Source organism: Limanda limanda, chromosome 22, assembly GCF_963576545.1.
Source record: "Limanda limanda chromosome 22, fLimLim1.1, whole genome shotgun sequence".
Classification (NCBI taxonomy): Eukaryota; Metazoa; Chordata; class Actinopteri; order Pleuronectiformes; family Pleuronectidae; genus Limanda; species Limanda limanda.
This window is the reverse complement of record NC_083657.1, coordinates 5,478,816-5,495,235: the sequence shown is the minus strand read 5'-3', so window position 1 is coordinate 5,495,235 and position 16,420 is coordinate 5,478,816. Positions and strand designations below refer to the sequence as shown.

At 43.9% G+C, this 16,420-nt stretch overlaps 1 protein-coding gene across 1 annotated transcript in view; it reads left to right on the top strand.

The window, feature by feature from the left end:
• Positions 1–16,420, top strand: part of svep1 (sushi, von Willebrand factor type A, EGF and pentraxin domain containing 1) — an 88,314-nt gene that overhangs the window by 55,091 nt on the left and 16,803 nt on the right. The window contains exons 8-30 of the mRNA XM_061066702.1: positions 787–905; positions 1,298–1,427; positions 3,303–3,410; positions 6,281–6,412; positions 6,537–6,728; positions 6,808–6,929; positions 7,017–7,122; positions 8,087–8,293; positions 8,541–8,774; positions 8,867–9,028; positions 9,135–9,296; positions 9,688–9,849; positions 10,927–11,015; positions 11,110–11,206; positions 11,716–11,829; positions 12,722–12,835; positions 12,941–13,142; positions 13,782–13,939; positions 14,122–14,320; positions 14,432–14,607; positions 14,713–14,837; positions 15,041–15,170; positions 15,335–15,505. Of these exons, the coding sequence (XP_060922685.1) occupies positions 787–905; positions 1,298–1,427; positions 3,303–3,410; positions 6,281–6,412; positions 6,537–6,728; positions 6,808–6,929; positions 7,017–7,122; positions 8,087–8,293; positions 8,541–8,774; positions 8,867–9,028; positions 9,135–9,296; positions 9,688–9,849; positions 10,927–11,015; positions 11,110–11,206; positions 11,716–11,829; positions 12,722–12,835; positions 12,941–13,142; positions 13,782–13,939; positions 14,122–14,320; positions 14,432–14,607; positions 14,713–14,837; positions 15,041–15,170; positions 15,335–15,505 (3,411 nt within the window). The remainder of the gene's footprint in view (positions 1–786; positions 906–1,297; positions 1,428–3,302; positions 3,411–6,280; positions 6,413–6,536; positions 6,729–6,807; positions 6,930–7,016; positions 7,123–8,086; positions 8,294–8,540; positions 8,775–8,866; positions 9,029–9,134; positions 9,297–9,687; positions 9,850–10,926; positions 11,016–11,109; positions 11,207–11,715; positions 11,830–12,721; positions 12,836–12,940; positions 13,143–13,781; positions 13,940–14,121; positions 14,321–14,431; positions 14,608–14,712; positions 14,838–15,040; positions 15,171–15,334; positions 15,506–16,420) is intronic.

Sequence of the window (16,420 nt, the reverse complement as noted above, 5' to 3'; positions counted from 1 at the left end):
TTTGCCGCCAGTCAAACGTTCTTCTTCTCAGGACGCCGCTTGGTAGTGAGAAGTCGACCGCCCATGATGTTTCCTACTGGAAAATCCCTAACAATGAAAGTGAGGAGAGTTTGTCTGCTGGTCTGGGATCAGGTCTGGGATCAGGTCTGGGATCTCGCAGACTCAACAGTGTCGCTCAAACCTTTATGCTTCAGCTGGTTCCATTGCGTTTCACTTTTATCGTACAGTAGATCATCAATTACTTTTTATGTGCCTCTTTAAATCTCTTCAAATTCAGCTTTAGATACAGACGTGAACGTGTTTCTAGAGATCAGTGCAGTTAGTGAGTCCTTCTCCCTCACACTGGAATTCAGATTTATGCTCATCAAGCCCAAGAAATATGATTTATTGAGATGACGCTCTCCCGTGACCCCGACTGTTTTGACAATGACTGAGGGCGAGTTCCACACGTCATTCCACCTCGACCTGTGCTCCACCGCTGAGGTAATTGGACGCACACGGTTAACGCCTGTGGGGTCTGGTGTTGTTGGACCGGTGACAGTTGTTCACTCTCAGTTATGAACATCGATGAGCGAGGGATGAGCTCTGATAAAAGAGGTCAGGGGGTCGGATGACATCACACACCTTCACCTCCTTCACTGATAAGAGCGAAGCAGGCTGAGGTCAGTTCACTCCGTTTGTGATGAGGTGAACATCTGCAACCGTTGAGTCTAATCTGATTTCTGATTAAATGTAATGGAGTTAGAGTCTGATTCTCATCTCGTTGGTTCTCTGTCTCCTCTTCAGATGCTGAGACTCCAGGGATCCAGTGTCCTGTGGACATCGTGGCAGAGACGGACGAGCGGCGCGGGACCGCCATCGTCAGCTGGAACCTCCCAAACGCCACCGACAACTCCAAAGAAGAGGTTATTATGAGTTATCTAAACTAGGGCTGGGCAAGTTAACTCGTTTTAATCGAGTTAACTCAAGTGATGAGTTAACTCGATTGTTTATCCGCCAATTATTTTCTTTTTCCTGTTCTGCAGCAGTCAGCAACAGACTTTCACAAAATAAAAGCCTGACTTTCACAATAAAACAATAAATAATCAAACCTGAGTTAATGCGAGATAAAATAATTAACTCAAGTGATGAGTTAACTCGATTGAAACGAGTTAACTTGCCCAGCCCTAATCTAAACGTTAAAAGGATTTGTCCATAGTTTCATCTATTGTAAAATGCACATTCCACAGGAGAAGTTAAATTCCTCTCTTATCTTTAGTCCTCTAGTTCTCATATTGCCTGTCTCTTGCTCCTCCAGGTGGCGGTGCAGGTGAAGCCGGTCTACGCTCCTCCCCAGCTGTTCCCCATCGGGAAAGAGACCATCACCTACATCGCGACCGACCGCACCGGGAACCAGGCCAACTGCTCCTTCGCCGTCACAGTCGTCGGTGAGCTCATCCTCTCGGAGGCATCTGGTCTCCAGGGGTCTTAATGCAAGACAGGGGAAGGCTTTGAACAGGCTTTTTATAGCCCTTCATGGATCACTGTTTATACCTCATCTAGAACGTTATTAATTACAGGAACAAATGTCAACTCACAATGCTGTGAAGAGAATACATTTACATTGCTATCGTTTGTACGAGAATGAAGGCGCTAAGACTAATCTCGCCCAGATCCGCCCGTTTATTCAGATCCGCTCCAAATAGTCATTAAAATCGGTTCAGTAGTTTTTGCGTAATCCCGGTAATTAATCGACTGCTGGTGAAAACTTAATGGGTTTAATTAAATCCAGTGTTTTCTGTCAGTCATAAAGCTCAACAGTGTTTACATATCACACGTCTATGACAATTAGCAACATGTGTTCGGCAGTAAAAGTCACTGGCACAAAAACCCAGAGATGTAAAAATGCTCGAATGAAGATCGCACTTTGCATAGAAACAGTAGAGGACGAGAAAATATAATGACGTTGAAGATGTCACCAGAGCTTCATCTCGAATGGGCGCCCTCCTTCATTGGTATTATAAGGTGGGCGCCCTTAGTGTTCCACAGATAGGACAACGGCACCTCCAGCCTCATACGGCTTTCCAGAAAGAAAAAAATTTAATAAACTCACCCGCTTGTTTCCTCTCCGCTACAGGACATTCCTCCACGTCTGCTCTTCAGCTCATTTCTGTCAAACGGTGTAAAACTACGATTTAATTGATGCACTCAGCAGCGAGAGACTCCATCCGCCCCGGCAGGTGCCAAACAGTGTTACTGTGGATCGGGGGGGGGGGCGAAAAACAAGGGGTGTCCCATGTCAACCGCTCAATAATCACAGCAGTCAGGGGGGAAAAAACCTCAAGCATGGTAGCTGTGAACATTTCCATATGTTCTTATGGTGGTGGAACGTTGTGGTTTGGTTATTAGAGACATGTGTTTAACCAGTGGCCTCTGACACCGCTCCCATCACATCGGAGCACACGTCTCCCGACTGAGTTCCTCCAACGTCGCTCTAACGTATTCCAGTCTGGGAGCAAATTGTGTGTTTTTGCGTTAAAGCTGCAACATGTTTTTTAAACCTACGCATGGATTAGATCCCCGGGTTTATTGCTTTCGCAGCTGGCGGACCTTAAATGTCTGTTATCGATATGTTTAATGTTTACCAAAGTGCTGGTTTAACCATGGGCGCTCCCTCATCAGTGGTGGGAAGTAATGAAGTAGAAATACTTTGTTACTGTACTTTAGTAGATTTTTCACATATCAGTACTTTACTTGAGTATTTATTTTCCTGATGACTTTTTACTTTTACTCATTACATTTGAACAAAAATATGTGTACTTTCTACTTCTTACATTCTCAAACTGGCTCGTTACTTGAGCAGCGGAGGTTCTCTCTCTCTCTCTCTCTCTCTCTCTCTCTCTCTCTCTCTCTCTCTCTCTCTTATCTAGGGTTCAAAATTTGTAAAATTATACATTATATACATTATATTCAAATTGTTGTTATAATTTTTCAGTCAGTTGAGATAAATCTTGAGGAGAAACATTTTGGGTTGTTTTGTGTCTATATAGGACTACTATAAAAAGCACTTTTTAATTTTGGTACTTGTACTTTTACTTTTGATACTTAAGTACATTTCAACACCAGATACTTTGATACTTAAGTACTTTTAATTTGAGCTATTTTAAGACTTTTACTCAAGTCATTTTCTGACGGGTGACTTTTACTTTTACCAGATTTTGTCAGATATCTGTACTTTTACTCAAGTAGCCTATGGCTTTCAAGTACTTTATACACCACTGTCCCCCATCAGATCCCCTTAATGACCCTTCATCCCTCCCTAGATACGGAGCCCCCGGTGATTGACAGGTGCAGGTCGCCGCCCACGGTCCGGGCCACAGACGCGGAGACGGCGGTCACTTGGGAGGTGCCACGGTTTTCCGACAACTCAGGTATGTCTGGTGGCTGCTCTCAGACGGCAGCTCCGTAGATGGTTTACTCTTTTGCTCCTCTGTTCCACTCCGCCCACTCAGCCACTGATGGTTTTCCATCGGTCGTATGGGAAAAATTGAGGATCAGCAGAGAGCTATGTGCTTTTGTGCGTCCGTGTGTGTATGTGTGTGTGTGTGTGTGTGTGAATAATGGTGAGAGGATGGATTGTAAACGTGTGCATGAACGCCTCATTTGTGCGTCTGTGTTTAAAAGAGATGGAGAGAGGAGAGGACGGAGGAGCAGATGAACGTGTCTGTTAATGTCATCAATGTTAAAAAAGACAAATGAGGTTGATCGAAGAAAACTTTGTTCTCATTCCATCCATTTTTCACAACTTCATTTTATTATACAAGCAGATATAATACTGGACTCACATGGGAACAGGTTTTCTTTATCAGAGTGGCTGCCATTAACTATAGAGCCTGGTTTTAATCACTGAGTTGGTAAAGTTCCATAAGTACACCAACAGAAAAAATGATATAGTCTGTATGAATATCTACATAAACATAGAGGCAGAGTAGAATTCAAGGTAGAAACCATCTCACAATCTTAAAGAACATGATCAACAATTCCTGGAGCCACCAATTTGTCCAAATGCCCCAAAAAACTTTAATTAATTAATTAATTAATGTGCAAGTAGAATATTCATGTTTAGTCCATATGGGGACATATCTGTAAGATTTCCCTCAATTGAGTAAAAAGTACAAACTTTAGGTGAAACTTTGAGCTTTAACGACTCTTTCCAACGAATTGCAAATTAAACATATGCATTGAGGATTCTTTTTTGGGGATTATGTTTAAAGTTTTTCCGGTGACTCAGGGTTTGATGACTCAAACAACGGAACCACCCAAAGGATTCATTAATAAAACAATCTGAATCACACTTCATTCAATGTCATCCCCTGCACCTTGAACTGAGTCAAAATAAAACGTTCCCCTTCATGGACGGAGATTATGAAGCCGTGATGAGCTGCTGTGAAGACTGTATATGCGGTCGGCCGGTCTCTGGTTCTAGACATGGCCACCCTGCTGCACTTACATTGATGTTGAACTGTTCAGACCGATGCTGCTGTAACGCAGAGCATCAAGGCCACTCGGCCAAAGAGACTAAATATCTCAGAGCTGGCTCTCTCTCTCTCCTGGCTCTGCTCACTGGACCCAAACAGCCGTGGTGGTGACAGACAACAAACCAGACTTCTCCAGAGCTCCAGCAGCCGCAGCCAGGACCATGTAATTCACCGCCTCTGGCTCCACAAACACATACTCACACACACACACACACACACACACACACATACACACACACACACACACACACACACACACACACACACACACACACACACACACACACACACACACACATACACACATATATGGAATAACACTGAACAGTGCTCACACGTGTGTTTCTGTGAGTTCACACACTTTGGCCGGACTCAAACGCTGGCCCGCAATCTCACAGCAACTCCCAAATGACCCCCCCCCCCACCTGTCTGCGGTGGTGCACCTCTATCAGACACACACACACACTCACACACATGCACGGTAATGACAGGCCGCTGCAGCTGCTTCGAGCCGCACGACGTCAACACGGCGCTCCTCCGACGTCAGTGTTTTGTTTTTCCAAGCCCACACCCTGATGCCAGAGCTATATATAGTCACGACTCGGCAGACACACACATAAACACACACGTTCACACACACACACCGGGGCTATATATAAAGGGAGACACCAGACTCCGGCGGAGCAGACGTGTGTCAGCCCTGTTGGAATGACCCGACTCCACTGTTAATGGAACACGAAAGGTCAACCACTTACTTTTCCCACCTTCTCCTCTTACTTTTTTAAATCCCGTCTGCGTGTCACACTTAGTGCAGATGTTTTCACTGCTTCTTGGTCATAACCTGTGTGTGAGGATGCAGGGGAAAGACCAGAGTATGACACACACACACACACACACTCACACACTCATAACCCTCTGATCACCGCTGCCTCTCCCAGGCCCGATCCATCACTCTCTGCACGAGCAAACCAACCCAGACTGGAGTCATTTTCCTCCTCAGTCCTCAGAGGTGGATTGTCCTGCAGCCATGCGATGCCCAGACACACTGTGCACATGTTATAATATCAGAGTTCAACATATCTGCTGTGGTTCTTTTACGAAGAGTGACTCATTTGGTCCTGGAAACTGGAGTCAGGCCAAGACTGCCCCCTGTAGGTTCACCAGAGTAACTAAAACAGCTTTGACTAGAAGAGATTATGAAGTTCTTCTAAAGGCAAGTTATGCGTGTGTAACGGACTTGAAACACTCAACTCAGGACTTGGTATTTGTTGCTTTACTCACCTGCAGAGATGGAGTAAATGTCACTGTGAGTCCTTCAGCTCCATATAACAGTCCTCTGTGATGAAAAAGTTGAACTCCCTTTTTCTTCTCCACATAAAAACTACACACAACAACAACAACAAACTACTGGAAAAACAGTCATTAAACCAGAATGGAAACCCCACATACCTGCAGAGATGGAGTAAATGTCACTGTGAGTCCTTCAGCTCCATATAACAGTCTACAAAATAAAATAACATAATAAAATTCACACAACTACAAATTATAAACAAAAATAAATACAGTCCATTCTTGTCTCTGTTAAACCTGGAAATTAAAACGTTCAATCTTAATCTTTAAAAATCACGATTGTGTCATCTTTGTAAGAATTAGAATCTTTACAACAGATTATTTTGGGTTTATTTTTCACCTGTTTTACTTAAAAATGACTGGAAACCTTATAATTTGACCAAATCACTGTTTTTATGTTACATCATTTGCAGGCGGCCGCCTCACACTGACCAGCAGCCACACTCCAGGCTCCCTGTTCCCAGTGGGAGAAACTCTGGTGCAGCACACCGCTACGGACGCTGCAGGAAACACCCGAGACTGCAACCTCACCATCACTGTTCAAGGTGAAAGGCCGACAGAAGCATCACAGCTGATTTAAATCCCGTGCACAGACCGAGTAGGAAAAGTGAATTATCATCATTGTGCTTCCCTGTGACCAGATTATGAGATGTTTCTATTTTTGTTCAGGGACGACCTGTGAGCAACCGTACGTCCCCGTGAACGGAGAGTTTGTTTGCTCTGAGGAAGACGAGGGTGTGAACTGTACCCTTCACTGTAAAGATGGATACAGCCTCACTAAGGAAGCAGTGCACAGTTACCTCTGTGCGTACAACGGCGTGTGGGAACCTCCGTACTCTCCTGAGAGGCCCGACTGCTCAGGTACGTACAGGGGGCAGGAACACTCTCATAGCTTGAAATGAAACAGCGTGCCTTATAAAACCCTTTTCCTCGTTCTCAGTGAACCGAATCGCAAACAACGGATTCAAACCCTTCGAGATGCTGTTTAAAGCTTCGAGCTGTGAAGACGTAGCTCTGGTCAAGTCCTTCACTGGGGAGTTCAACACCAAACTGGGCGGCATGGTGAGAACCTTAACATATGAACACACACGTACACACATGCTCTTCATGGGAATCAACTCTCAAGCATGTTTCCTCTATTTTTGACAGCTCCCCAACATTTGCAGCAGCGATGATGTCACCTGCAAGCTGGAGGTGATGTCACAGGGTCACTGTCTGGAGTACAACTACGACTACGAGAACGGATTTTCTATAAGTAAGATCTTCACAGAAATAGGGTTGCAAAATTCCGGGAATATTCAAAGTTGGAAACTTTCCATGGGAATTAACGGGAATATACGGGAATTAACGGGAATAAACGGGAATATACGGGAATTAACGGGAATAAACTGGAAATGTTGTGGGTAATTTATACTAACTGTATTTACATTGTCATATACAGACATAAATATAAACATTTTGTTTTGTCATAGGCTGATTTGAGCCCTGAGGAAACTTTGGGCACTTGACTATATGCTTCTGCAGCGTTATGTCATTCTTAACATAGGTCTTTGCACAGTATTTGCAAATGTACACAGCCTTTCCTTCTACATTGGATGGGGTGAAATGTCTCCACACATGAGAGAGTGCACGTGGCATTGTTCTGTAGAATAAGATGAGAAAAAAGTTTGTAAAAAAACACTAATGCAATGCCAGAGATATAAATAGTTAACCAAACAATTGGAATTGTCTGTAAACATATTTTACAATTGATGGATAATTGAATAGAAATAGGCTAGATGAACAGATGAACAATCCTCAATCAGCATGCTAATATGTTTTCCCCAGTAATATCATGGAAACTTACCTGACTAGTCCTGCACACTACAGCAGGCCTCAATAGCCCTGCTGTAGTGTGCAGGATGCTGGGAGTTATCTGTGCATGTGATGGAAGAATGCACAGTGAAGGGTTGAAACTCAATGTGCATCGTGTTCTGCATTCCATACATCTTTAAAACAGAGTTTTGAATTATGTTTTTATTGCTCAGCGTTTAGTTTGCGTAGTTTTTTTTTTTTTTCAAAATTCCCAAAATTCCCGAGTTGAACTTCCCATGGAAAGTTCCCGGAAATTTACCGGAAACTTTCCGCCCCTTTGCAACCCTACACAGAAACGAACATCTCTCCTTTTATTGAAGTATCTATTTGACTCATTATTTCTCTCCCTGTCTTATTTTTATCAGCACCAGGCGGATGGACAAACAACTGGAGTCCTCAAGGCTCCCAGGACTACGCCTACTTCGAGTCGGGCTTTGCCACGAGCTCTCGGCAGCTCCCCAACCGCCAGCGGGACGACGGCGCCGCGAAACCACATCAACGCACCAAGAGACACCGGAAAATCACCGGTCCCACCAGAGACCAGAAGATCCAGATCTTTTTCAACATCACAGGTAAATAAAGAACGTGACAATGCATATTTCATTAATTTTTGCTCAGCCACGCCCAGATGCTCTTTAAGCCTTTCCTCTTGGCTCAACCCTTCGCCTCTCAGGTTCAGTTCAGGTGTCCGGTAGGTGGGGTAAAAACACCTATAGACACAGTGTCACTCTCACACACACACACACATGCATGGCTAACAAAGGTTAATATGGCTCCTACAATTACCATCAGTCCTTTAAACTTTGTCCGTTCTCCCAGCAAGCATCCCTCTGCCGCTGTCGAGGAACGACTCAGTGGAGGTGGCCAATCAGAAGAGGCTCCTGAGGACCCTGGAGCAGCTGACCAATAGGCTGAGGCGAACGCTGGCCAAGCAGCCGCTGTCCAGTTTCCACGTGTCCTCGGAGATGATTGTGGCCGATCCCAAATCGCTGGAGAGCAGGAGGGCGTCTCTGTTCTGCAGGCCGGGCTCGGTGCTCAAAGGCCGAATGTGTGGTGAGTAAACTCATCAATCGACGTTAAATCAAACACGACCACAGGAAATCTCATGTTTCCCAGTGAGTTGCTAATTGTTGGTGCTCTTGCAGTGCAATGTCCGGTGGGAACGTACTTCTCTCTGGAGTATAACGAGTGTGAGAGCTGCTGGCTGGGCTCCTTCCAGGACCAGGAGGGTCAGCTGGAGTGCAAGTCCTGTCCTGAAGGAACCTCCACAGCCTACCTGCACTCCCGCAGTGTGGCCGAGTGCAAAGGTAAGATGCATAGACATGTGGACAAGTCAGACCTCAGACTCATATCTTACTGTCTAGGATAAAACTCAGTGTTTTTTCATCATGATGTTGTGATTTGCCTTCGCAGGGCAGTGTAAACCAGGAAGTCATTCCCTGAACGGGCTGGAGACCTGCGAGTCCTGCCCGCTGGGACACTTCCAGTCGGGCTTCGGCGCCAGGGAGTGTCTGGTCTGTCCCGACGAGACGTCCACGGTCACCAGAGGAGCGGTGGACGACACAGAGTGCGGAGGTGATGCAGTCTGACAGTTTACAGGACACTCCCATAATCTCCTATCACTGTAATTGCTTAGTTTGACCTTGAATCGCTGTCATCGTTATTGAAAAGCTAATGAAAATAAAATTCCAGCCCTTAAGCTAAAATGTGTCATGAGGTATTTGGTTTCATTGTATCAGAAACTCCTATTTGGAAATTTCATGTAAGGTTGGATGATGCATCTGGAAACAGTCAATTCTGCTTCCTCGGGTTTTTAAGTTAAAACACAAAAATAACCCATGACTTTTAGAATTGTGAACTTTAAGCCACTCAGTGTTGGATTTCCCCCGTTTTTTCCATTTTTGCATGATTCTGGACTCTGACCTGCTCCTCCACGCTCATATATATATTTCTTTTTTTCCCACAGTCCCCTGTGCTGCGGGTCATTTCTCCCGCACGGGTCTGGTCCCCTGTTACCCTTGCCCCCGAGATTACTACCAGCCTGAGCACGGCCGCTCCTACTGCCTCTCCTGCCCCTTCTATGGAACCACCACCATCACAGGGGCCACCACCATCCAGCACTGCTCCAGTGAGTGCAGATAAACGTATTTCCTTGTTGATAGTCCAGGCAAAGTAGCGTTTTACGACCGACTAATTGTAAAGGAATTTTTTTCAGCATAGATTATTTCTATGAGGTGTCCAGAACAACATACTAAAAGTCCAAAGAAATCCTAGTTGAGGAAATATGTTTAATTCTCATCAATGTGCCAATAAGGCCCGGCAACAATACACCCCAAAAAGACTATTTTTTTCCTTTACTCCAATCAAAATAAAACTTTACACAATGAAAGTAACCATGAAACGTAACATTTTTTGTATTACAAGTTTCTTTTGAAATGAATTTGACAAGCACATGAGCTCCACACTTATTGAATGTGTCCTAATTTGCATAGGCAAACACCATTCATATGTATTACAAATACATACATAAATTCATTTTCAAAGAAACTTGTAATACAAAAAATGTTACGTTTCATGGCTACTTTCATTGAGTAAAGTTTAATTTTGATAGGAGTAAAGGAAAAAAATAGTCTTTTTGGGGTGTATTGTTGCCGGGCCTTATATGCACACATTGATGAGAATTAAACATATTTCCTCAACTAGGATTTCTTAGGACTTTTAGTATGTTGTTCTGGACACCTCATAGAAATAATCTATGCTGAAAAAAATTCTTTTACAATTACTTCTATTTTTGGCTCCAAAATGGGCTACTTTGCCTGGACTATGAACCAACAAAAAAAAATGTGCACACTGCATAATCTGTCCCCTGCCGCCATCGCTCAACATGTGTGGCGTCTGATCTGTGTTGTGACAGCTCAATCCAACTGGAAAAGGGATTACCGCACTGGGATTGAGGGGGGAAAGGAAATAATGTGAGCAGAATGGAAATGAGTAACGCTGCATGCCTGAAGTGTGGGAATGATCAGCGGCTGGGACGCGCTGCCAGGTTGAAATGAGAATACAGGCTTTTGTTCAGCTGGATCTCCACCGTCTGCCAGTCTGGTAGCAAAGGGGGAAAGATCCTCGCTGCGTTTTTTCCGACTTTTCTTTTTTCTTTTACGTCTTTGCTTATATTGTCTGTGTTTTCTGTGGGTGTCATTGTCAGGTTTCGGGTCCAGTTTTCTTCCGAAGGAGGAGAGTGTGACTGCAGCTCCTGAGGTGGAGGCCAGTGAGGACTACCAAGCAAGCAGTCAGGTCAGTACTTATCTTGTCTTACTTAATTTACTATGATATATACACAGTTCTTCAATATCTGAGTGTCATGTTATTCTATTATCTGATTGACTAGGTTTTCCACGAGTGCTTCCTGAATCCCTGTCAGAATAAAGGAACTTGTGAGGAAGTGGGAGCGGGATACGTCTGCACCTGCATGCCCGGGTTCACAGGTAAACCCCCCACTCAGACTTCTACATCTTCAGATACCTCATGTTTGTGATCAGTTTTTGTTCTGCTATCTTGTTTTTTTGCCCTTTTTTGAATGTTAATAAATACGTTCCACTTATTTTCAACTGTTTCCATGAAGCAGGGGAATATAAATCGAACCTCCTCTCAATCAAAACCAACTGAAGTTGAATAACCTGTTTAAAGCATCAGCGCGAAGCCGCTTCACTCATACATCCACCATGTGGTCTGTGATTAGTGTCAGCTGGTAGACGTGAAACAGATCAAACTGATTCATCACCAAGAATTTATTACGTGCGGATTTCCAAAGTTTGAAATATAAAGAAATCCAATTCACAAAACAGACACGTGAGGGACTTTCCTTTCATTTTTATTCCTGATGGCGTTTTCCCGGTCCTCAGCTTCCTCTCATTACGATCGTCGGACTGCTGGGACTCGATCTTTCTCCCGGCTGTGTTGTATGTGACAAGTTCTTCTCATATTCGTCCCTCAGGTGCCAAGTGTGAGATCGATGTAGACGAGTGCGACTCGGCCCCGTGCCAGAACGGAGGCCTGTGCAAGGACGGCGTGGAAGACTTCCAGTGTCAGTGCAAAGCAGGATTTCTAGGTATGGATGCAGTTGGGGAAATTGAATTCATAGTAATAGAGGACAAAGAAAAAAAAGGGTTTACAGTGCATTAACGTACTCTGAGGGTTTGGGAAGTGATCAGAAAACACTTCAAGTAATTACTGACCATAATTAAAGCCTGAAGGTCACATTTATGAATCCTGGGACAGGTTGGCCTGAGAGGAATCCACCTGTTTGTGTTTATTCATTGGCTGTGTTTTAAAGGAGCCTTCGACCAGGCCCGGTCTAGACGCTATACTGTGACGGAGTCGGCCTTCAAAATATCATTTAATATCAAAGCAGAAGACCTGTGACATTTTATGGTTTGACATTGTTTCATGTTTCCATAAATTCCATGAAATATCGGCGGTTTGATCCCTGGCTCCTCCAGTCCGCTTTTCCAACGTGTCCTTGGGCAAGATGCTGAGCCCAAATTGCCCCTGACAGCTCTGCAGACAGTGTGTGAACGGTGTGGGACAGAAAGACCGCAGCATGCAGCAGTGCTTTATGAATATGTGTGTGTGTCTGTGTGTGTGTGTGTTTGTGTGTGTGTGTGTCTGTCTGTGTGTGTTTGGGCCATTGTGGCTTGTAAGTGCTCTGAGTGGTTGCTATATAAATAAAATCCATCTACAGTAATAAAAACAGACTTTTCAACCGACGTCCAAAAACCCCAACACATGAAATCGAGATTTGAATTTGATGAACGTGATGAAATAGTTTCCTAATACGATTATAGGAGAAATATGTTGAGGTTGCAGTTTTTTTACACATCGCGTACATACTTTCCTCGCGGTACACCACAGATATTTACAACATACGTGTTGTAGAAGTTAAATCTATGGAACCACATACAGTGTTCTGACTTCTCGTGTCTCTGAACTTTCTCCTTCAGGCCACCTGTGCGAGGCGGAGGTGAACGAGTGCATTTCCTCCCCGTGTCTGAATGAAGGCGTTTGTGTGGACGAGGTCAACAAGTTCACCTGCAGCTGTGCCGACGGCTTCACAGGTTCGATCCCGGGACTGTGTTCCCTTTGTTATTCCAGATATCAGCCAGTCAGGACAACTTTATTGACTCTATAACTTCCTCCTGACTGTCTCTTCTGTCCTGCAGGATCTCGCTGTGAGCTGGAAATAAACGAGTGTCTCTCCAACCCCTGTCTGAACGGAGGTGTGTGTGAGGACATGATCGGAGGTTACACCTGTAACTGCGTCGTTGGCTTCTCTGGGGACAGCTGTGAGGTGAACATCGACGAATGTTACAGCGCCCCCTGTCTGAATGGAGGCTCGTGCCTGGATGCCGTCGATAATTTCAGGTAATTAACATTCAGATGGAAAGAAGCAGTGGTGGGAAGTAACGAGGTAGAAATACTTTGTTTCTGTACTAAAGTAGATTTTTCACATATCTGTACTTTACTTATGTATCTCTTTTCCTGACGACTTTTTACTTTTACTCATTACATTTGAACAAAAATATGTGTACTTTCTACTTCTTACATTCTCAAACTGGATTGTTACTTGAGCAGCGGAGGTTGGTTCTCTCTCTCTCTCTCTCTCTCTCTCTCTCTCTCTCTCTCTCTCTCTCTCTCATCTAGGGTTCAAAATTTGTAAAATTACACATTATATACATTATATTCATATTGTTGTTATAATTTTTCAGTCAGTTGAGATAAATCTTGAGGAGAAACATTTTGGGTTGTTTTGTCTCTGTACAGGACTACTATAAAAAGCACTTTGCATTTTAAATTTTGGTACTTGTACTTTTACTTTTGATACTTAAGTACATTTCAACACCAGATACTTTTGATACTTAAGTACTTTTAATATGAGCGACTTTAAGACTTTTACTCAAGTCATTTTCTGACGGGTGACTTCTACCACTGGAAAGAAGACAGCTTTGTTTTGTCGTTGTGAACCTGAACGTGGAGTTGTGCCGCCCCCCCCCCCTCTCCCAGGTGTCAGTGTGTGGAGGGCTACCGGGGCCGGCTGTGCGAGGTGGACGTGGACGAGTGCGATCCGAACCCCTGTGTGAACGGAGCCAGCTGCCTGGACGGCCTGGGCTCCTTCACCTGCCGCTGCCTCCCTGGGTTCAACGGAACCAGGTGTGAGACAGGTACTATAGGACAGAGGGCACATCACCATGGAAACCGTAGCGGAGGAAGAGAGAAATAATGGATTCAAAATGATCTTTTGTGAATTTCCCTATTATTTGGAATCGTTGTATTGTGCTATAAAAGCAAGTAAACTATTTTTCCCTGCTCATTGTGCTGATTATTTTCTGCTCTGTCCTATTAGAGATGTCCTCTGCTTTCAACCTGGACTTTGAGGTGTCGGGTATCCACGGTTACGTGATGATGGACAGTGTGATGCCGGCGCTCACAGAGATCACCTGCACCTTCTGGATGAAGTCCTCAGACACCACCAACTATGGCACACCGGTCTCCTACGCTGTGGAGGGCAGCGACAACGCTTTCCTACTCATAGACTACAATGGGTCAGTGGTGCACCAGGAGATACATGGTGTTATTACAGTGGTGCATTGCCTTTCCTAGCCCCTCATCCTCTCAACCATATTTCCCCTCCTCCCCTGGCCCCCTCCCTGCAGGTGGGTGCTGTATGTGAACGGTAAGGAGCGGATCACCGACTGTCCTGCGGTGAACACGGGTCACTGGTACCACATCAGCGTGTCCTGGAGGAGCTGGGACGGTGACTGGAGAGTCTACATCAACGGGAAGCCCTCAGACGGAGGCAAAGGCCTGTCAGTCGGCACCACTATCCCAGGTGTAGTGCTAACCTCGGCCTGGTTGCATTTCATTCATATATTAGACAAAGTGTTAATTTTCTCAGTGAGCAGTGGTTAATCTCTGGGTTTTTCTTGTCTTGCAGCTGGTGGAGCGCTGGTGTTGGGTCAGGACCAGGACCAGAGAGGTGAGGGCTTCAACCCGGTGGAATCCTTCGTGGGATCCATCAGTCAGCTCAACATCTGGGATCGTGTTCTGAGCCAACAGCAGGTGAACATAAAACATCCACTGATGTATTTATACCTTTTAATACATGATTCATTCGAGGGATTTGTCCAAATCCAACTCAGACACATGCAGAATTTATGAAATGATTTAAAGATTTTGGTGTTTCTGTTAAATCCCAAACAGGCTGTTTAAGATTCTGTACATATATTGGAAGTGTATTTGATTGAATATGTTCTGCCTGATAGATCAAGGTGCTGTCCAGCAGCTGTCCAGCTTCCCATGTGACCCACAGAGGGAACGTGCTCGCTTGGCCGGACTTTCTGAGCGGAGTGGTCGGCCGAGTCAAAGTTAACACCAACAGTATTTTCTGTGCTGGTAAGAAATCTATACAGAATCCCATTTATACATCAATAATACGCGTATGAGAACAGCGTATCCACCTCCTACACCTGTCATGTGTCACTAACAATGACAGGTGGCGCTGTAATCCTGCTTTTAAAGTCCCAGTGGCTCTGACTCCATCATATCTGTCCCTCCAGACTGCCCCAAACTGGAGAGTGCAGTGCCCCACCTGCTCGCCTCCACTGTGGAGGTCAGCCCTGGGGCCCAGGTCCAGCTGTCCTGCAATCCCGGGTTCTACCTGGTGGGGGAGCCGGTGCTGCAGTGCCAGAATAAAGGAGAGTGGAGCCACCCGCTGCCGAGCTGTGAACGTAAGACTCAGAGATAAAGTGCACTTTGTTTTGCTCTGGAAATCACCTGTAATCTGATCTTGATTTGGTTTTTTATTGCGAAAAATGAAGAGTCCTATCAAATTGATCTTTAAATATGATAGTCTACATATTCTTACACTCATAGTATATTATATTATCTATTGTATAGTCAAATACTTATATTTATACCTCTACTATATATCATATCATATTATATCATACTCTTTGTATATTCTTTGTATACATAAGTCTATATACACATATTTATACATGTGTACATGTTATTATTATTATTATTATATTTACTATTATTATTATATATACTGTTGCTGCCATTATTACTATATACTGCTATTATATTGGTATAATTACTATCATATATAAATATATATTATGTTATATTATATACTATATATACTGTACTATTTTTATATTTTGTCTAACAATAACATTACCATCATATCATCAGTACTATTACCATCATCTTGCCACTGCACCTTATCTACCTATTTATCTTGTGTTTCTGTTTTTATTCTTTCTACCTCAATTTTTTTTATTTTATTCTATTGTATTGTATTTTATTGTATTCAAATATATCGGCTGCTATGACGACTTAATTTCACTTTGGGGATGAATAAAGTAATCTACCTATCTATCTATCTATCTATCTATTAAAAGGGATTTTTCAGACGTTTGTAAATGTAAATAAGCCTCTATGCCTATTATGTGTTCTTCCCTGACCCACACTGCAACCTTCCACTAAGTTTTATTGGAATCCATCCATTAGTTTTTGTGTAATCTTGCTTAAAAAGAATCAACAAACAGACAGAGGTGAAAACAGAACCTTCTTGGTGGAGTTACCTGTTGTGATGCAGGTGAAGGTAAAAAGCCTTGAGGAGTAGTGAGACCCTGGAT